The 22,283-nt window shown below is 37.6% G+C and overlaps 2 protein-coding genes across 5 annotated transcripts in view; both read right to left on the bottom strand.

Annotated features, from left to right (window-relative positions):
* Positions 1-22,283, bottom strand: part of LOC124381476 (dentin sialophosphoprotein-like) — a 57,435-nt gene that overhangs the window by 29,571 nt on the left and 5,581 nt on the right. The window lies entirely within an intron of this gene.
* On the bottom strand, positions 432-20,980 carry LOC124381475. Of its 2 annotated transcripts, XM_046843161.1 has the most exons (17): positions 20,596-20,976; positions 19,159-19,233; positions 18,640-18,762; positions 18,221-18,313; positions 18,046-18,135; positions 17,118-17,207; positions 11,700-12,279; positions 10,364-10,465; positions 10,207-10,270; positions 10,001-10,081; positions 6,129-8,051; positions 5,726-5,882; positions 5,313-5,567; positions 4,969-5,208; positions 3,644-3,901; positions 1,161-1,454; positions 432-1,045 (listed from the first exon to the last, which is right to left on the bottom strand). In XM_046843161.1, exons 3-17 carry the CDS (start codon positions 18,717-18,719, stop codon positions 931-933), a joined length of 4,422 nt encoding a protein of 1,473 aa, XP_046699117.1. In that variant the 5' UTR covers positions 18,720-18,762; positions 19,159-19,233; positions 20,596-20,976; the 3' UTR covers positions 432-930. The 2 variants fall into 2 exon arrangements, with proteins under 2 accessions (XP_046699117.1, XP_046699118.1); XM_046843162.1 differs by lacking the exon at positions 18,640-18,762 and having other exon boundaries at positions 20,596-20,980.

Genomic DNA, 22,283 nt, shown 5'->3' with positions numbered 1-22,283 from the left:
TCAAGGGCTATTTGACCAAGAAGGAGAGTGATGGGGTGCTGCGCCAGATGACCTGGCTTCCACAGTCACGGACCTGAACCCAATCGAGATGGTTAAGGGTGAGCTGGACCGCAGAGTGAAGGCAAAAGGGCCAACAAGTGCCAAACATCTCTCGGGGAACCTTCAAGACTGTTGGAAGACCATTTCAGGTGACTACCTCTTGAAGCTCATCAAGAGAATGCCAAGAGTGTGCAAAGCAGTAATCAAAGCAAAAGGTGGCTACTTTGAAGAACCTAGAATATGACATTTTTCAGTTGTTTCACACTTTTTTGTTATGTATATAATTCCATATATAATTCCACATGTGTTAATTCATAGTTTTGATGCCTTCAGTGTGAATCTACAATTTTCATAGTCATGAAAATAAAGAAAACTCTTTGAATGAGAAGGTGTGTCTGTATATATATTTAATTTTAGTCTTGACTTTAGTTAAAGTTGAATTAATATGCACATTTAGGTAAATACATAAAAGTACTGATAACAGGTTTTGTGTAAATAAAAAGGTTAGAAATTATGTTTGTGTTAACTGCTTGAGGCCAGGGGGCCTCCAATATAAATTTTGCATCCAATGTCTAGAACCAGCCCCGACCCATATGAAGACCCAAAGTAACAATGTAAACACAATTTTAAACATTACACAATTTTAAATGTAAACATTAGTATGTATGCTACTGACATTCAAATATTACAATAGTTCTCTGGAATTGAAAAAACAAATGTAAGGGTCACAAAAAATCTATAAAATCAGTTTGGGACTATTTGCCCAAAAGGTTTGGAAAATCAATGATAAAATAATAAAAAATAAATAAATGATTTGCTCTATTTAGTAGAATGATTATAATTAGATCATCTAAATTACTGACAGCTCTTCAGAATGTTTCAGAACCAGTGTCAGTTATCTACAGCGCCAGGACCAAGGTCCATTCCATCTCTCTGAGCCTTAGACTTTAATTCCGCTTCCACAGGGACAGAGGGCAGAAGTTTATGCAGCAGGGCATCACTGCATCTAAATACATAGACATTCAAAATGACATACATTATATTACACACACACACACACACACACACACACACACACACACACACACACACACACACACACAAAGTGGTTTTAGACTTACTGCAGTGTGACTGTGTCTAGAATGGGGAAAAGCTGCTTCACTCCTGCCTCCTCTATCTCACAGTCATGCAGAATCAGACATATTTTTTCATGAGCTTCCTGAATGGCCATGCAGATAACTTTGCAATCCTCAGCACATAAAATGTATGTTGTTGTGTCTGCTGTAAGGTCCAGGGAATTCTGGCAGGAGAAGTCAAGCTTGTGATGTAGAGCAGTGAGCAGGTTTGATGTCTCTTTTTGAAGGTCTGGAGCACTGCAGCAGTGGAGTAGTCTCACCAACAGCAGCCTGTCAACCCTGTGAACATGCATATAGGCATCTTAAAAAAAGACTGTGATCAAATATCATATGTATATCAAATATTTTCCAAGCAGTTAGAATATTCATATTTTTTCTCAATTGTATATGACAAACATTTATATACAGTCAGTAAAAAAAAGCTAGTGTACCAGCAACCAAAAATGAAACAGTTAGGCCAATGCAAACAAAAGTTGATTCCTGTAACAGTGTGAGAATGTTGCCAACTGAGTAAGTCTGGGAAGATCCGCGGAGGGAAGAGGGACAGGAACAGTGGCCCATATAGTCTGTTGTATGTCTTGTATAGTCTCGTATAGTCTGTTTTGTCTTGTATAGTCTCGTATGAGCTGTTTTGTCTCGTATAGTCTGTTTTGTCTTGTATAGTCTCGTATAGTCTATTTGGTCTTGTATAGTCTCGTATAGTCTGTTTTGTCTTGTATAGTCTCGTATAAGCTGTTTTGTCTCGTATAGTCTGTTTTGTCTTGTATAGTCTCGTATAGTCTATTTGGTCTTGTATAGTCCCGTATAGTCTAATTTCTCTGTTTAGTCTCATATAGTCTGTTTTGTCTGTAAAGTCTCGTATAGTCTGTTTTGTCTGTAAAGTCTCGTATAGTCTGTTTTGTCTGTAAAGTCTCGATAGTCTGTTTTGTCTGTAAAGTCTCGTATAGTCTGTTTTGTCTGTTTAGTCTCGTATAGTCTGTTTTGTCTGTAAAGTCTCGTATTGTCTGTTTTGTCTGTAAAGTCTCGTATAGTCTGTTTTGTCTGTAAGTCTCGTATAGTCTGTTTTGTCTGTTTAGTCTCGTATAGTCTGTTTTGTCTTGTATATTCTCGTATAGTCTATTTTCTCTGTTTAGTCTTGTATAGTCTGTTTTGTCTTGTATAGTCTCGTAGTCTATTTTCTCTGTTTAGTCTCGTATAGTCTGTTTTGTCTGTAAAATCTCGTATAGTCTGTTTTGTCTGTAAAGTCTCGTATAGTCTGTTTTGTCTGTAAAGTCTCGTATAGTCTGTTTTGTCTGTAAAGTCTCGTATAGTCTGTTTTGTCTGTTTAGTCTCGTATAGTCTGTTTTGTCTGTATAGTCTCGTATAGTCTATTTTCTCTGTTTAGTCTCGTATAGTCTGTTTTGTCTTGTATAGTCTCGTGTAGTCTATTTTCTCTGTTTAGTCTCGTATAGTCTGTTTTGTCTGTAAAGTCTCGATAGTCTGTTTTGTCTGTTTAGTCTCGTATAGTCTGTTTTGTCTTGTATAGTCTCGTTTAGTCTATTTTCTCTGTTTAGTCTCGTATAGTCTGTTTTGTCTGTAAAGTCTCGTATAGTCTGTTTTGTCTGTTTAGTCTCGTGTAGTCTATTTTCTCTGTTTAGTCTCGTATAGTCTGTTTTGTCTTGTATAGTCTCGTAGTCTATTTTCTGTTTAGTCTCGTATAGTCTGTTTTGTCTGTAAAGTCTCGTATAGTCTGTTTTGTCTGTAAAGTCTCGTATAGTCTGTTTTGTCTGTAAGTCTCGTATAGTCTGTTTTGTCTGTTTAGTCTCGTATAGTCTGTTTTGTCTGTAAGTCTCGTATAGTCTGTTTTGTCTGTTTAGTCTCGTATAGTCTGTTTTGTCTTGTATAGTCTCGTATAGTCTATTTTCTCTGTTTAGTCTCGTATAGTCTGTTTTGTCTTGTATAGTCTCGTGTAGTCTGTATTTTCTCTGTTTAGTCTCGTATAATCTGTTCTCTTTGTTTAGTCTCGTATAGTCTGTTTTGTCTTGTATAGTCTGTTTTGTCTCGTATAGTCTGCCATTGGAGGCTACTAGCAGGAGATCATGGGCAGGCACATCCCCAAGTTGATAAGATGGCAGCAGTTGTTGCTTGCCTGAGATCCATGACCAAAAAGAAAATAAGGCAGTGGGGCTGATGGGCTACTTATTTAAGTGGAGTGTAAGGAGTGCCCTGGACTATACATGTTAGCTGTAAGCTTTTGGTGTGGAAAGCAAAGACATCAGTATCAAAATTTTTTTTCTAAGGCTCTCAAAGAAGTCTTTAATCTTGGCTTGATACAACCATACACTGTAATAATTGTAGGTTATTAGGTCTAATATTAGGTTTTTAAGCTTTGACAAATGTAGAAGTTTTTAATTTGCATTTAAACTATTGATTTTAATCACTGATTGACCCTTATTAATAGATTAGTTGGTAGTAACATAAGTATAAACCTTAGATGGGAGACATGGCTGAGCAGCGGCACAGTGCTCTCTAGCTCCCCCTCCGGTATGGAAGCACACAGCAGGTTGAGAGAGATGCTCGTGCTGTGCTCCAGGGTGAAGCGCAGTGCAGCGCAGTCGACCGAGTTTAGCATCCTGTTATCCAGTTTGATGCAGTTCTCTGCTAAACCCAACAAGCTGGACACGAATTGCACAGAACCAGTCTTGCAGATCTCTTTCATGACTGACAGGAAAAAATTGGAGTTCAACCTATAGATAATATAAACGTATTGTGAATGAGAACAGTCCTTATGAGTTGTGGAGTTCATTCCACAATAAATAGACAACTTTTAATGCTGAACAATGCCTAAAATGCAATAATAAACATACCCAGACAGGTCTTAAATGATGCCAAATTGTACTTAATGAACTGACATCCACACCGGGTAAGATAGAGTCAGAAGAATTGATACAGTCACTTTATAGAGAATAGTTTACAGATAAAGCACAGTCTGGCCTAAACTGATGTCTGCAATGTTGTTCGTATTTTAAAGAAATAAAATATTTATTTTTTTATCTTTTTGAACCGAGTTTCACACACGTAAAATGGTATTTTTCACCCAAACTAAACTATGATGTATGATGTTCTTATTGTGAATCGGTGTAATAGCTAGTTGTAGAAATATTTAAAGATTTATAAATAAATATATTTAGTGTAAAATATTTGTTCTAATAACAAAGGAAGTAAGTATTTTTTTTTCACACAAGGCCACTTGTACAAAAGCACATTGCATTCACAGAGGGGGAAAAAAATCACAGAAAGGATCTAATAATTATGACTTAATATCTTAGTTATTATTGTTACTTAACAGTTGTTAAGTGTTATTATTGCATAATTGTTCATATTACTGTCCTGGTAGGTAATTTATTTACAGTAAGTTTTGCTTCAGTTTAAAGATACGGGGCATTAACTATTATTATTATCATTATTAATATTAAATATTACTATTATTAATATTAAATATTACTATTATTATTATTATTATCATTATTAATATTAAATATTACTATTATTATTATCATTATTAATATTAAATATTACTATTATTATTATTATCATTATTAATATTATTACTATTATTATTATTATCATTATTAATATTATTACTATTATTATTATTATATTTTAACATTGACTACTAATATATCTCACTCATTCTGACTTGAAATATTTTCCCTTCAATTATTATACCATACCACAATTTTTTTTATTCCATCCTGATACATAATCCTTATTTTTTATAATAGAAGGACTGTATAAAGGATTTGTCTCCTACCTTCTAAGCTTTAATCTATTTAGCAAAGGCAGGATGTCACAGATATTTTCTTCTTTAATTGTGCTTCTTCTGAAATCCACAGTAACAGTACGATACTGCAGGAAATAATGAATCACTTCCCAGGCCAGAGAGCAGGAAATCAGGTCTCCGTCTACTTTTTGCAGGAAACAGCGAGTAAGCTCTTCATCCTGAGCTTCATAGACCATCACCACCAGCTTCTTGAGAGTTTCTTCAGAGAATCTATGTATGCAAAATTCCAAAGAAGTTGCAAAGCTATAGCAAAAATATACATTCTACCTACATCCATAATATGCAGTGTCATTCATTTATTCAACCATACAGACCTAATGAACAGAGGGGCTTGCTGATTTATTAGCACAGTGTATGACTGGACCTCCATCTTGTACTCAGTCAGATCTAGACATTCTATTGTCCATAGTTGCAGGAGAGAAGCCAAGCTGCTCTGGATCCTGGATGCTGCTTCATTTGACAGCTGTGTGCTTCTCTCGACAATTGAAAGCTCCCTGAGTGTCACTGGCCCACCAGTTTCTATTGTCCCCATATTATGTACCATTTTCACCATCACATCACTACTTAGACTGAAAAGACCACAGGGAAAAACACGACACATACATTAACAGCTACTGTGTCCAGTATGTAATAATGCCAAAAATTTAAATCTATAATCACATTTTACTGGTTTAATCGAGTGCAATTTACAAGATATTTACAAATTTAGTAACAATCAGAGTCTAACCTCAGCTGGGTGGTATAGCGTAGACACTGAAATAAGCTCTGTATTTCAATCTTAGCGTCTGTCCAGCCTGTTATTTCCACTGGTTTCATTACAGTTTGTAATTTTAGCAGCTCTACAAGAAGAGAGGCTTTTCTCTTTGAAAGGTTTATTTTCCAGACTGGAACAAAAGAAAAAAACCTGATTATCACCTGTGCAGAATATTAACTTCGGACAGACTAAACCTATCACGTTTAAAGTGTTTAAGAGATTATAAGAAATTACAAAAAAAAGGCCAGGCATGTTATATCTACTGTATATGAGAGCAACAGTGTAGGTGTAAATTCTTCTAGGATGGCCTAATCACAAATCTTGATACTTACGGTATATGTGAATTAATGTAACTGTAGACTATAATCATGCTTACCATGTACAGGAATTTCTGTTTCCTCACTTGGAATGCTGATGTCTCCATTTCCATATACAGCAGAGACTCTGAATCTGTAACAGTTGCTGTGTAGAAGATTTATGGTGCATTCACATACAGGTCCATCAGTTTGAATGGACTGCCAACCCTCCAGACCTGCATCCAAATACTCCACTTTGTAGCAGAGCACAGGGGAGTCTTCATCAGATTCTGCCCTCTGCCAGGCAATGTAGAGAGATTCCTTATTGGGTTTAAGCACTTCAGGAGGTCCAGGTCGGTGTTTGGAGACTGTCTGGAACTCTGCAATTTCACTATAGTCACTCATGCCATCACTGGTCATTAGAGCACATCTGACTTGATAGCGTGTCCCTGGCACAAGACCCTTAACCACACAATTCTCTTCAGAACAAACAACGACTCTCCATTTCACATCATGGCTTTTATCTTTCCTAACTGATCTGCACTCCACTCTGTAATGTTCTGCAGTTTGCAACTTGATTGTCACATAGGTCTGCTGTACAGCAATTATTTTAGGGAGTTCAACCTTAAGCTCAAGGTGTTGCTTTTCTCTCAATAACCTGTCACTCTGGTAAAGCTGTATAGCAGAGCCAAGGAAACATGGATCAGGTACGGATGCAGCAACAAACATGGTTTTCTGTGTGTTCTCATCTGCCTCCTTATTTAAAAGAAATGATTCAAGGTCAGAGAGGATTTTCTGATCTGTTTCTGAAACCATGACTGCTTGCTGTGTCTCTGTTTTGATCACTGTGTTCAATGCTAAAATATGATTTGTTAGAGCTGAAAGAAATGGATCTTCACCCTCCAGTGATGTCAGAATGAAACACAAAACTTTGTCTGCTTGGCAGTCTTGTACAATGTGCTGTAAGTCATTTTGACCTTTTACAATAGTGACATTAGCAGATTTGCATTGGATCAAAGCCCTAATTTCAGTGCTTTTGTTCAGGAGCCATTGATGTGTTTTATTTACGCTAAATGGTGAATTAGCATTAGTTTTTAGAAATTCTTCCAATACTTCTTTTCCCTCTCGTATGGTCTTAATACAGAATGCCAGCCTTTTCTGAAAAATAGACTGGTATTGCTGCAGTAGTGAAGAAAACTCACACAGAGTGTCTTTTACATGTGAAAATTGTGTAAATACATCATGGCTGTTGAAAATAGACATTGTATTATGACAAAAGTTGATTTGTCTCCCCAGATGTTCCAGAACATTCTCGGCATTAAGTAATTCATCTTCATTAACATTTCTAACAACATAAGATGACGTTTGGTCCAGACTATTCAAAGGGTACAGCCAGAATTTAAGAGGGACCTCTCCTGAAGTTTCAAGTGAGTTATATAGATTTACAGCTGTGTCAAAATCCAAAGTACTTTGGAGAACATCTCCATCAATAAAAGCAGCACAAACACATGACATAGCAGCTTTTTTTTCTTTTTCAGTGAACTTGGAGATCAGATGTGTCTGACTGGAAGAAGTGACCTTCTTGATTATGTCTTTTAGATCTGTGTTTTCAGGAATTGTTTCCTTCTTGTTATCAAAGACAAAAAATGCCTGAGATCCGTACAGCACAGCTACAACCACGTGTGTTGCTGTGGTCGAGTCGGTCACTGAGAGTGGAAATCCATCGTGTAGCAGGTCATGACTGATCATGTCCAGTCTGGTGGAGGTTCTGTAATGCACAGTGATTCTGTCCTGCAGCTCTGACTGAATGAGATGATTAATAAATGCAGAAGCTCCAGTCATCTTAACCAGCCCTGATACAACACTAGCCCTGAGAGATACACTCAGGTCCAGAGCGGCAAGTCTGTTTTGTAGAGAGTCTTTATCTAAAATTCTCACATCCTTGTGAAGTCTTGGGATTGACACCTTCATAGAGGATACTTTGTCCTCGTCCCAGAACACATCTAAAAAGTCACATAGTATCAATTAATTAATCAAGCAAGAACTTTAAATCAAGCATCGCAACAAAACTATAAATGCATTTTAATAAGCCTTTACCAACTTTACCATGAGTTTAAATTTGATGTATTTTTGATATACATGCATTAACATTTACAGTTAAACATTTAAGTTCAACACTATTAAAATGCTTTAAATGCTGCAATAGAAATTCTCAAAATAAATATGTACTTAATAGTACAAGCAAATTAGCAATGTTGCTTAATAGTTAAATATTAATAAAGTTGGTAGTTGAGCTTCTGCTGTGGATGGATTGGTGGCAGGCAAACCGGCAAGTAATGAGTATTGCTTCTCACCTGTGGCTTATTATGGTCAATTTTATTATAGTTTACTATGACTGGGCATTTTTGCCAGAATAAAACACTAAATCATATAATGGCTCATTTATATTGGCTGGGCATTCACAGCAGTGTTCCCAGGTGGTGTGCGACATGACGAAATGACAGCTGGTGAATTAGCTGGCCACCCCAAATAAAGTAATTGTGCTTCATACCCTTAATTAAAGTCCGCTTTGAAAGGATGGGTATGAACACTACCATTAAAAACGTGCATGCAAAGAAATTTGTTTGTGTTCATCTTGATTAATTTTGCAACTTGATAGCAGGAAGCTGTGCCTTTCCATAATATTTTAGCTTGGAGAGTGGCAGAGGCTCTCATCTGTGTTATCTGTTATATTTTGTGTTATGACCGGGGCATGATGTTTATATCACAGACTCACAGACCCACCAACGTTTCTAGGGATTCATTCAATTTGCACTAATGTTTACTCATGTAAAGTCCAATGTCTGCTAAAGAAACAGCCATTTCCACTTTATTTGGGTTATACCATTTTGCCAATATTTCAATTGAGTTATTCAGGGCCCCAGCAATGGCTAAATATTCTGGACAGAATTTTCTCCCCAAACAGTGCAGTGTTGTGGATCATTTGGTACTAAACTAGATCCCACTTCATGTAGAGTTTGGCATTGGACCTCAGTTATTCTTTTTTTTTATTTTTTAGGGCTCTGGCATGAAGGACTTGGTGTTGGATCTATGATGATCTTAAATGTTGAGCTATTTTATGAGTTGCTCAGTAGCTCCTGGTTCCACAGTCACTGGGTAGAACACCTTGGTGGTTGAAAAAGGCCAGACATAGCGTGGAACGAACCTACTTGAAGGGCAGGTGTCTAGAAAGCCAAAGTTATGAGGTGAAGCAACGCCCTCTGCAGAGGTTTGAGGTGGAGCGATGTAGTCAGTGAATCCCAGGGGCCAGGTGAACACTTTGGAGAAACTTGGGGGTGGGGGCCGAGCGGTGCCCTCGGTGGAACTCTGGAGCTGAGCGTTGCCCTCGGTGGGATCAGGGCCAGAGATCAGGGTAGCCAGGGCAAGAACAGGGATCAAAGACAGGGTTGGAAAATAGGATCAGGCACAGGAACTAGAACAGGAACAAGAACAGGCAGGGTGGCACGAGTACTCTCAGGGGCAAACAATCCGGTGAGATAATCTGGCAGGCTGTAAATGTCTTGAGTCTTCTTTAACACCGGGTGGTGCAGGAAAAACATCACTTGTTTCCTCTGCCTTTTATTCAGTAACCCACGCTCGTCCATGTGCCTGCTGATGCACTAATGTTTATATTATTTTACTAAAAGCAGTTTTGTACGTCGCTTTGGACACTGGCGTCGTCTAAATACCTGTAAATGTATTTGTAAATGTAAATAAAGGCCTCTCTGCTTGGTGAATCCATCGCCTGACCTCTTCCACCCTGAGCTAGTGAGACAGCTACAATTATTTGCATGGTATTTTCTTGCATTCAAATATACAGGGTGTCAACACTGCTAATGTTCGCTCTCAAACAGGTTTCAGGAACTATATGGAAATGGGTATATATAGATAAATAAATGCTGTAATTTCCTACCAGAGCTGAGGTAGTCACTCCGGAAGTTATACAACCACCCAAGTTCAACCTTGCGACCAAGTGCAGCAACTTCGACAAACTCTGAGGTTATATTTGAAGGTTTTAGTGTGAAGACAAACATTAAGTAATTAATTAATGCTGTACAGTGTATAGACTGACCGAAAAGTATAAATTCTAACTAATTTAATTGCAGTATTCCAACTTACCACTAACATCTTCAAATCCTTTGTAGATTTGTTTTGATAGGTGAGACAACTCTGTCTCAATTCTCTGCAAATAGCAAAGAATTAAATGGCTTATTGTTTAGTACTTTTTTTTGTTCACCACTGTTGCTGGATATGTTGATAGCCACGGTGAGCTTACCTTGACTTTTGCGGTCAACTCTACATAGTTCTGCTGCATTTGATCATTTGTTCTCTCATTTGAAGACCTGATTTTATCTTCATGTAGGTCTGATAAGCTGGCCTGTCACATAAGAAAAAGCATAAGAGAAGAAAAAATAATGTTACTTAAATACTACATGCTGCTGACTGTCAGGATCAGTTCAACAGGCACATACAATTCTATTTAGCTATTGCATGCCACTGAACAAGGTCATGTGATTGAGCACATGGTTGACATACTCTGGTAATTAATGCCTATATAAAGCTCCAAATGGCGCAGAAGTTCCTGGGGCTCGCAAATGGACCTCGCAGAGGGTTTTCAGACGGTCTTGTCCCTTTCTCCAACCTCACCTGCTTGGTCCAGCACTCACTCACAGGCTCGGAATCACACCTTTTTGCGCTTTCTTCCCCCTGCGATGAGAGCATTAGCTCCGCCTCACTTCCTCTGAGGAGGAGTGAACGGTTTCCACAGAAAGGCACCTGTGGCTCACTTTGTCAGAGATGTCTGAGACAGGGCCATACTGCTGGATGCCCCGCTAACCTCTTCTGGCCTCTTCGGCAACTCCGTAAGCTCGGTGGGTGGTGGCATTCCAGCGGCATCTCCCATGCCACTCACTGGGGGCTGCTCGGCAACCCTCCACCTCCCACCGGGAGTTGCAGAATCTCAGCATTGTGACTCGCTCTCCCCCTGTGAAAAAGTCCTGACACGAGACATTCTGGGCATCCGGCTGTGAAGGGGCGCGCCACACCGCTCTATCCAGTGCTCGCCCTGTTCCAGCTCCCTCAGGGACCTGGTCTGTTAACCTTGCCACCCTCGGTGCTTTAGGGCATGGCCAGCTCCAGCGAGCTCTCTCCTTGGTCTCTACCCGGCATCGTTGTGGTCCAGGAGATCTCGCCACCCCTAGAGCTGTCTCAGGGCACTGAGACCGGCTCTAGGCACACCAGAGGAACGTCTCTAGGTTATTTATGTAACCCTAGTTTTCTGAGGGAATGAGACGCTGCGTCTCTATGCCACAACTCCGGCATCCCTGCAGCGCTTCCTTCTCTCTTACAGAAGCTGCCGCTGCCTTCACTCGATATGCGTTTTATACTCCTGGATGTGACATCACTCCGCTGGTGATGCCCAATTTTTGACTGATTACACACATTATTTCAGAGCATGAACACTTGGGCGTGTTCCCAAAGCGTTTCGATGCAGTGTCTCGTTCCCTCAGGGAACTAGGGTTACATACGTAATCTAGAGTTGTTTCTTCACAACCAATACAACAATTTAAAATTTTCTAATAGTTTCTTTCTAGTTACTGTTAACAACCCACCTTAACATCCTGAGCTTCCCTTTTGGCCATCAGAGTATCGTGATTTTTATGACCCTCCATCACACAGACAAGACATATGAATGCCTGGTCAGTTTTGCAGAACACCTCCAGAGCTCTGTGGTGCAGCTGGCAGATTCTCGACTCCAGATCCTCGGTAATGTCAATGAGTGTGTGTCTTTGCAGTGCTTCTACAGTGTAGTGCTGCCTCACATGGTTTTCACAATATACTATGCTGCAGGTCAAGCATGACTTCACTGCTCTCTTTCTTTTTCCAGTGCAGATATCGCAGCCCACATCTCCAGGTCCAGCATAGTTTTGAGCAGGAAGAGCAGGGCTGAACCCAGCCTGCTTGATCACATTGTTAAGGGCCAAGTTAAGGCTTAATAAAGGGCAAGGTTTAAATTTTTTCTTACACTGAGGGCAGGAATAGATTCCTTTATGGGGTGATTTCTCCCAGTAGGATTGGATGCAGGATTTGCAGAAACTGTGTCCACAGGGGATGGACACAGGCACTTTCAGTACATCTTTACACTCCGGACACTTCAAATGATCATCCATCAACAGACTTGAATGTAACACACTGTGTTTAAGGCAAATCAAACAATCAGTCATGAGAAGCCAGAAAGACTAAATCTAAACAAAATAGTAATGAAATATTAAATTTTTACCCTCAATGTCATCATTCAAATCTAGGGTTAGGGTTAGGGTTATAAAATTATGAGTGACAAAAAGGTCTAAACCCTCAGGAGCCCAATTAAAAAAAAAAGAGGAAAGAATCACGGGGGAAAGGGGCAAAGATGCAGCTCGATCAATTATCTCATTATGAGGATAGTAAAGAATAATGCATTTAATGAAATAGGCTAATAACTGTATATCACTTAGATTATGCTATTGTCGGCTGTGCTTTTACGCATAGAGCAACAATTTTTTTTTTAGCTGAATAACATTATAGTTTAAAGTATGTAGTTTGTCTTAATGTGTGTAGCAACAAAACAATTACAACCTGACTAGTGTAGTTGGATTGTAGTTAAACAGCACTTACTGATTTGGTTACCTTTAATTGAGGTGATGTTTTAAAGGTTTTCTGTGATTGTACTGATGAGATCCTGAACTGAGGTCAGTATGGAGAATCTCCAGTGCAGCTTAAAGGCTCATTTAAAAGACATATATTATAAGGATATAGATGTTGTATGTATCTTATGGCTACAATTAGAGTTTATGGTTCTTAGTTCTGAAAGTTTGACAAATTGTGCACAATAAAATGTAACTAATTGTGTGATAAATGCATTTAGGGTGATTTTATATATGAAATGGAGCTCAGAAATGTGTCCAGATTTTTGGACTGCTCTGAGAATACGTTTAGAAGGCAGATGAAGCAGAATTTTTTTTTTCAAAACTAAAACTAATCAATGGGGGAGACGTTGGCTCATGGCGTGATTCACCCAGGGGGCATCATTCACGCTAAAACTTGCTATTGCCAGCTGGTGGTATCTATTTTACTTTGTTATTTTTTTATCTACAGAGCTTTTATTTAAGAAGGCCTTTGACAAAAGAAGATTTTTTTTATTATTTCAGAACATTCATATAGCACAACAAAACTCAAAATATTACTTAAAAAGACATTGATAAAATCGAGGTATGGAGTCCAAACTTTGATATATATATATAAAAGCAGTAGTTTGATGATTAACACAGGTCAAAAACTCTAGGGAAATAATTTCTCTAATAATCTAGTGCTATCCTTTCAAAGATGGGGGTTTGTCTTTGACCCAGGTTAATAATATTTTTTTTTTTCGAGCAGCAAAGGCTAGAATATCAAATAAACGCTTATTACATTTGTTGAGACCCAAAAAGACAACGGGTCCATCTGTAGCTCCTGTCCAAACAAACGGCTCATGAAAACAACAACTTTTGACCTTTTGGTATCTATTGAGCACATACATACAATTCAGCGTCAATTTAACAGCAAGAATAACAATTAGAGAGGAATAAATAATGGAAAAAAACCCATGACTCGAACTCGCCAAAACACCTGTGGCCTTATTTGCATGAAAATAATGTTTTGGGCTCATGATAATTTACTAGATATTAACCAGTGTTTACTCATTATTATCATTCTATTAATAGATCAGTGTGCTGGGTAACAGTCTTTTCACATAAAGTGAGTTGATTAAGCCACAGTCTTGTGATAAAAATAAAACATTATAACCATAATAAATCTTAGTACTTGGATACTTAAGTACATTTTGAAAGCAAAAACTTTTGTACTTTTGATTTTTAAAGGAAGCACTTTTACTGGAGTAATTTTTTTATTGAGTACACTCGAATTCGGGAAATGTTGGGATGTTTTTAAAATTTGAATAAAATTAAATCTTTAAGACTAGCAACTAATAAAGTTAATTGACATCAGGTCTGTAACATGATTAGTTATAAAAGGGATTTCTTAGAGAGGCAGAGTCTCCTAGAAGTAAAGATGGGCAGATCACCATTCTGTAAACGAGTGTGTAAAAAGATTGTGGAATACTTTAAAAACAACGTTCCTCAACGTCAAATTGCAAAGGCTTTGCAAATTTTATCATCTACCGTACATAACATCATCAAAAGATTCAGAGAGACTGGAAGAATCTCAGCGCATAAGGGACAAGGCTGAAGACATTTTGTTGGATGACTGTAGTCTTTGGGCCCTCAGATGACACTGCATCACTCATTGGCATGATTGTGTCACTGACATTACTAAATGGGTCCAGGAATACTTCCAGAAACCACTGTCCATAAACACAATCCGCCTGCATCCATCTGCAATCCATTTGCAGATGCCAACTAAAGATCTATCATGCAAAAAGGAAGCCATGTGTGAACATGGTCCAGAAGCGCTGTCGTGTCCTGTGGGCCAAAGCTCATTTAAAATGGACTGTTTCAAAGTGGAAAAATGATCTATGGTCAGACAATCCCAAACTTGACATTCTTGTTGGAAATCACGAACGACGTGTCCTCTGGGCTAAAGAGGAGGGGGACTTTCCAGCGTGTTTTCACCATGTTCAGTTCAAAAGTATGGGCCGTATGGGCAACAGATGAAACCTTCCTTGCTCACCAGGGCCAAGGCAAAATCTAGGAAGGTCTGTAGGTTTGGCAGGAAAGCTGGGCATTTCTATAATCAGCATGACCTCATGGAAGTAGAAACAATGATTGAGACCCCTGACCTTCCGCAAACTCCCCTATCTAAATGTTACCTACTGTGTGAAAGTAAGCATACAAGGTGGAACATACACTATATTTCCAAAAGTATTGGGACACCTGCTCTTTCCTGCTCTGTGTTTTTTTTTCAATCTGTTACCACAAATCTGGAAGCACTCAATTGCACAGGACGTCTTTAGATGGCGCTATAATGCCATTTTGCATTCACTTGAACTTGGAAACCCAAAACCTGTTCCAGCATGGTGATGCCCCTGTTCACAAAGTGAGCTCCTTGAAGATCTGGTTTACATGCTTTGGAGAGGAGGATCTTGCTGCTATAGAGCTCTGATCTCATCCCTACTGAACACCTTTGGGATGAATGTGAACGCTGACTGCACCCCAGGTCTCCTCAGATACATCAGTACCTGTCTTTCATAATACACTTGTGACTGATAAACACAAATATCCATAAGCACACAACAAAATCTGGTGGAACATCTTCCCAAAAGAGTGGAGGGAATAAGAAGAGCAAATTGGTTACGCTACAAATTATTAAATTACACTACATGTAAATGTGGAATAAAATGCTCAAAAATCACATACCATACTTATGACTATGTGACCCAATGCTTTTGGCAATATAAGTGTATTAGGCCTCTGTTGATTCATGCTGTAACCAGACCACCATTCATCAAAACCTGCTACAATATAAGAAAGTGCATGATTGCTGAAGGTGAAGTGTGTGCAAAAGAATATTCACGAATATTCACTGCTACCAGTCACAACTGAATCAGAAGCAACAGTCTTTACCTCATCAATCCACCAATCCAAAACAAATTGGGCAGGATTTCGAGCATTAGTTTGAAAAATATTTGTTTATGTGGAACGGTGTTGTCTTCAATATTTAGTTTTGTCCACATCAAATACAGGTTTGTAGTGAGAACATTTTTCTGTAACTGTTTTTAACTGTAACTTAGTTTTTACATGAATTATGTGTTTCTAGATGCCTTGTATGCCTTATAAACCCCCTAATTAATAAACCTGAACTTGACTCTGTCAGATGTCCAAATATAAGCTAATATCAAACCTCCCTTTTATCTCCTAGATCCTAGAAAATGTTTCAGCACATAACTGCTTGTTTAGCAGTTATGCTAAACAGAAATAAAATTTATGAAATGTATTAGTCGGTCTTATCATAGCACAAAGACGGTGCTGGTTAAAGTGGTAAATGACCTGCTCCTGGCCTCTGAGCTCTCTCCTGACTCAGTTCTTATCTGCCTCACTATTTATATCAGTTTGTTGATATAAATAGTGAGATCTCCGCACTCTCTAAGGTAAAGTATGTTGTTCCCCAAGGATCTGTCTTGGGCCAACTGCTTTTCTCTTGATATATGCTGCCTCTGAGTAAAATTATACATAAACATGGTATAAGCTTCCATTGCTATGCTGATGATACACAGTTGTATATTTCAGCAATGTCAGATGAGAAAGATCAGCTAAACAATGTTGAGGAGCAGTCAAAGACCACATAACCCCTCTGTTTTAACCAGTCTACACTGTTCCCAATTAAAGCTTGCATTGATTACAAAAGACTACTACTGACATATACTGAGCTGTTGGTCCCCCACATCTACTTAGATCAAAATGTGTAGGCTATTTTTTGGTACCTAAAATAATGAAGACTACAGAAGGAGACAGAAATTTCTCTTAAAATACCACACATTTATGGAACAACCTTCCAATTAGTGTTCTGGACTCAGACATAGACTCAACGTTCAAATTTAAGTTTAAAACACTTTTTTTTGTCAAGTCTTTTGTCATCTTTAACTCTCTCTCTCTTCCATTGACAATAGCTTCAGACTGTAATATCAACAGTCTGCTACAATGGCACAAAACCACAGCTTGCATGAACAGATCTGCATTTAAGTGCCCATCACTGAACAGCACACCTCCCTTTTGAGGCTGGTTCCTCTCAAGATTTCAGGGAGTTTTTCCTTCCCACATTTGCTACTAAATGCCTCATTAGGGATCAACTTACAATGAACATGTAATGAAAGCTGCTTTGGGACAATATATATTGTTAAAGTGATATTCAAATAAAGATGAACTGAGATCATGTAAGGTGATAAAGGTGAGCAGAGGCTGAAACGCCTTGTTGATCAGAGAGATCAGAGTTAAATGTACAGATTAGTCTGAGCTAAAAAACCTATAGAAACTTTAATAAAGTGAAATATTTAAACACACCTTCGCTGGAATCCAATAAATTGGTCCTTTGATTGCTCTGATTTGAAAGATATACATGTTGGAGCTGGAGATGGTGCTTCAAGCTTGGGTCTGTATGTGACATCAAAATATTATAACATGCATCCATTGTTCACATTCAAGCAATGATCAAATGCTGAAAAAACACGTCCTTACCTTTTGTTCAATTCATTCATTCGATGGCGCATTTACTACATACTTAGTGATTCTATTTTTATTTCTAAATTATAAATAATCCCAATATGATTATCTCTATATGTCTGTAGAATAAGTGCCAGAATTCACCAAAAACTCCACTGCACTGTTTGAACAAAATAAAACTTTACTCTTCTTTGTCTAAGCTGTTTTACAGAATTTAGCCCCAGTAATAACAAACAAGATCTTTCTAGGTCACTACGCATGTTCCAACTGTACCATTTTCCAACACAAATAAAGAACTGTACAAAATGCCAAAAATCATGAAATCAAGAAAAAATAAATTCTAATAAATATGCGATGAACTGTAAACTTCCTCTGTTCAGTCATAGAGAACAGTGACAAAGAAAAACATGATTAACCAAACTTTTATTAAATTATTATAAACACCTGTTTACCAGCACGTTGGTGTAATTGCAATATCTAATCAGACAATCATGTGGTAGTGACCACATCCTGCGAACAAAGAGATCAGAAGAAAAATCTTTTCACATGTACATTAAAGCATAGTGATATTCTTTCTTTACATATCCCAGAGATGTTAGGAAACATAGGCTCAGAGCATGTGGGCAGAGCGCAGGGTCAGCCATGATGCAGAATCCCTGGGGCACAGAGGGTTAAGGGCTTTGCTTAAGGGCCCAAGAGTGGAAGCTTGGAGATAGTGAGGATTGAACACCTAACTTTGGATCTAATAAAGTGAAATTTATAAACATACCTCCCATTAAATCCAATAAATTGGTCCTTTGATTGCTCCGATTTGAATGACATACATGTTGGAGCTGGAGATGGTGCTTCAAGCTTGGCTCTGTATGTGACATCAAAATATTATAACATGCATCCATTGTTCACATTCAATACAATGATCAAATGCTGAAAAAACACGTCCTTACCTTGTGTTCCCTTCATTCATTCGATGGTGCATTGACTGGCTACTTGTCATAGAGAAGTAGGATGAAACTGGTGCCAAAAGCACATTCTGTTGTCTGTAAAAATCCTGCTATTAATATTTTTTACTGAATACAGAGTCCCTTTTTAAATGTAATCCCATGCAGTATTGGCATATTAGTAAAAATTGATGGATACACTACATACTTTCAGGCATGCATACCTTCTTTACCGTAAATGGTAAGCATACATGTGTTTCTAAGAAATACTTTAAAATATTTACTTGTTTAATAGTTATAAATAATAGCAAGTTTGTTAAGCTATAAAAAACTAAACTCTGCGAGTTTGTAGAATCCAAGATCAGAGCTGTCACAGGTATTATAATTATTAAGTATTAAAAAGAACATTAAATAAATTAACTCACTGAACGTCTGACTGGTTGTCGTTCTTAGCACTCGATTTATTTACTCGAATCATGTCGGATGTTTTAACCACCCGGGCCATTGTCTAGCTAATTTTGTTAGATGGATGGTAGATTTCTTGCCACCTTATTTTAAACAGAAAACAAAACACACCTGCCAGTAAATAAAACAAAATTCAACACAGCAAAACCACAGTTCAGATACAAAAATAAAAATAAAAAAGAAATAAAAATGTCAATTCTTATTCAAAAAAGTGTGAGCAAGCAAGCAAGCAAGCGATGGACTCTCCGGAACGCTCGCTAAATATGGCGAGCTAACTTTCTCATAAAACTGCATCGACAGATGATGCCAGCGTTTGCCACACGAAATTTTTACTTTCGGTACCAGAGTAAATTTTTTTCAAAGCATCCCTAACAAAACGAATCATTTGATGATAAATATATACCAATCTGCCGCAATACAAGCAGTTTCCTGTGTATTAAGTTGCATAGCTGCAGAATTTTCAGAAAGCCCATGCTTACCCCTGTACATCACCCAAATCTTCTACATTGACCATCAGATCTGGCCCTTGGAACAGTTCAAGAATGTGGCCTGGTCTGAAAAAACAAAAAAAACAAAACACATTTTCTTCTATAGCATGTGATGTTCTGCTGGGAAACCTTAAGCCTTGACTATCACAAGAAGGTAACTGATTTACGAACTACCTGAACATTGTTAAAGTCCAAGTTACTCCCATTAATGGCTAGGGATGGGTACCGAGAACTGATATCTTTTTGAACTGGTATCTTAGAAACTACAGATAAGCTTCAAGACAAGTGATACTGTTATTGAAACTTGCATAGATTTATCTCTGTATACTTTGGTGTTAACTGGGAATTAGAAGCTGCTGCTTGTCATTTTCTGTACCTGAATGATGTCATCATGTGGCCAGCATTTACTCAATGTACTTTAGTAGTCTTTGGAGACACCAGATCAGTGTTTAAATCTAAAGCTACATAACCCCACAGGAAACGCTAAGATAGAAAAGGTTTCACTGTTAGTGAGGAATGAGACCAAGACACGGTCAGACACCCGGCAGCAACCCGTTCACCATAGCGAAGTGTAGGAAGATGACCCCTGAAAAAAACAGTAGTGTGTCACAGGGCTCTCACTACCTTTATAGTGAAAGATGTATTGCCCTTCACCACGGTGAAAAAAGCAGGTCCAGGTCGAGTAGGCAATAGAAAAGTTCCCCTAATTGCTAGAGAATTCTCTATTTACATTCTGTTGTGCTCCTGTACACATGCTGTTCAAAATGATTGTGCTGTGGAATGATGAGGAAATCTCTTTTTTCTTTAAAAAGGCCTTTTTTATTGAAAAAAAAGTTTGCTTTGAAGCATTTGTAAACTGCAGTACAGTAAGTTCAGCAGTTATAACAATAACTTGAAATGTTTAACATCTTTGCACATCATATCTTTTCACACCAAGTTATAAAGAGTAGAATCGATTACAGTTTCCATAAGTACCAGGATTTACAAGCAATATCTGTATAAGTACCGGTTTCAGTAAAATGTGAACGATTTTAGACACAAAACCGGTTGTCTGAAAACTTAAAATGGTGGCTCTCTGATTTCAGTTTGGGCCTAAAGTTCCAGTCTACAAATATAATGTAAAAAGAATTATACAAGAAGCACTTAAACAACAACAAAAAACAAAAACAAAACAAACAAACAAAAAAACTAAAAAAAAACTAAGTACATGTATCTGGGTTTGTAGATTATTACAACAGAATCGAGTTACTACATGAGGTAGGTTTGTTTTCAAAACACGTACAAAGGTTTAGTCCGAACTTGTTTTCCATTTGACTACAACTGTTTCAATACAAAAATATATTTTACAAGAAACACCCATTTCCCGCGTAACCAAAACAAAGTTGACAGTGAAGCTTAAATGTATTTGTAATTTAATTTTACACTCACCATCGACCACCGAAAAGACGTGGGTAAAAAAAAAATTTTACTTTCAGTTTATCTTCTTCGTGTTTCAGTATTTTGGTGCATTACCGCCACCAGCTGGATAGGAGCAAATAACACCCCATAAATACAAATAAACCATGCTACACAAGTCTGCTGATCAAAGTTGATATTGAAAAATAGAGTTTGCTTTGTCTTGGACAATTATTTTTTGAAGGCTTTACTGTATCAATATCCTATTATTTATTACTAAATAATAAAATTTGATTTTATTATTTTATCCAAAGGGAAAAAATAACCCAGAAATTATCAGCATGATTTCTAACTTCTGATTGGGTGGCAGCCTACAGCCAATTAACAATGATCAGTCTACAACGGTCCCACCCAAAGCCCTGCTGTTATTATTTATTTCAATAATTTCTATCATTTAATATCTCAACTTTTCAATCCTACTTGTGATATGTAGTTTAAGAATGCATAAACTGATGAGGTAGTGTCAGGTATTTTTAGAAAATGTAATAAATAGTAAATAAAGTAAAAATAAATATGTAAATATATTTTTTATTATTTAATTCAAATCACTACATTAATTTGTTTTTATATCCTCTTTTTAAATGAGTGAATGTAGGTGTAGTGATGTCCCTTCTCCTCCAGCAGATGTCGCCACTTACACCCTAAAAGAGAAGCCAATCAGCGTTAACAATGTGAAGAGAATGGAAATATACTTAGAAATTATTATTATTATTATTATTATTATTATTATTATTATTATTATTATTATTATTGTCGTTAATAATAATAATAATAAGTCGGCCAGTAAATATAAAGCAAAATTGAATTAAACTGTGACTTTGCTTGTCAGTGGGGAGTTGGAATTAAACGTACATCTTTTGTATGTCCATCATGTGTAACTCTATTGTACCTCTGACATGATGGACCATGAATTAGCTGTTAAATCAACGTTTGTACCCCAGAAACTGAGGCACTGGTTTTCCCGGAAAGATTAAAAACATACCAGTGGGTGGATGCGATACTAAATTATAGGTGTGTGTGTGTGTATGTGTGTGTGTGTGTGTGTGTGTGTGTGTGTGTGTGTGTGTGTGGAAGACCAGACTGTATTCCCTAAGTATTAAGTACTTAATGCAGATGAATGAATAAGTAGATAGGAGGTTTATTATTTTGGCCTTGGCCCACCCTGAAGACCAAGCCTGTAAGTCTGTATACATATGAGTGTTACAATATACCAACACCTGTGTAGCAAACCTTTTTGTGTGTGGTGTTTGTGGTGTGTTTGGGTTAGCTTTTGTAAGATCCGTTCTTTTGAATCCCAAACCTGACCTAACCCTAGACTGGGTCGTAACAATCTGAACACCTCTCCTGAACTTCTACCTTGTGGAAGCACCTTATGCTTTTATTATGGCATTATGAATAAGCCTCTTTCAACTACACACATTTAGACTTAAAATTTTATCCTACTCTTCTTTGCAAAAAATTTGAAGCTCCTTCAAAGTGAAATGGGATCTCCTGTATATGGCTCTTTGAATGTTATTCCATAGGTGTTTGGTGGGATTGAGTTCTGAGCACTGGCTGGGCCAGAAAACAACTTTGATTATCCTTTTCTAAACCTATGTTGATATTAATGTGTGCTTCGGGTCATTCTAATGTGGAAATGTGAAATTCCTCTGATCAGCTGA

This window comes from Silurus meridionalis, chromosome 28 (genome assembly GCF_014805685.1).
Source record: "Silurus meridionalis isolate SWU-2019-XX chromosome 28, ASM1480568v1, whole genome shotgun sequence".
NCBI classification, from domain to species: domain Eukaryota; kingdom Metazoa; phylum Chordata; class Actinopteri; order Siluriformes; family Siluridae; genus Silurus; species Silurus meridionalis.
Note: the sequence above shows the minus strand (reverse complement) of the source record. Positions and strands in the feature narration are given on the sequence as shown.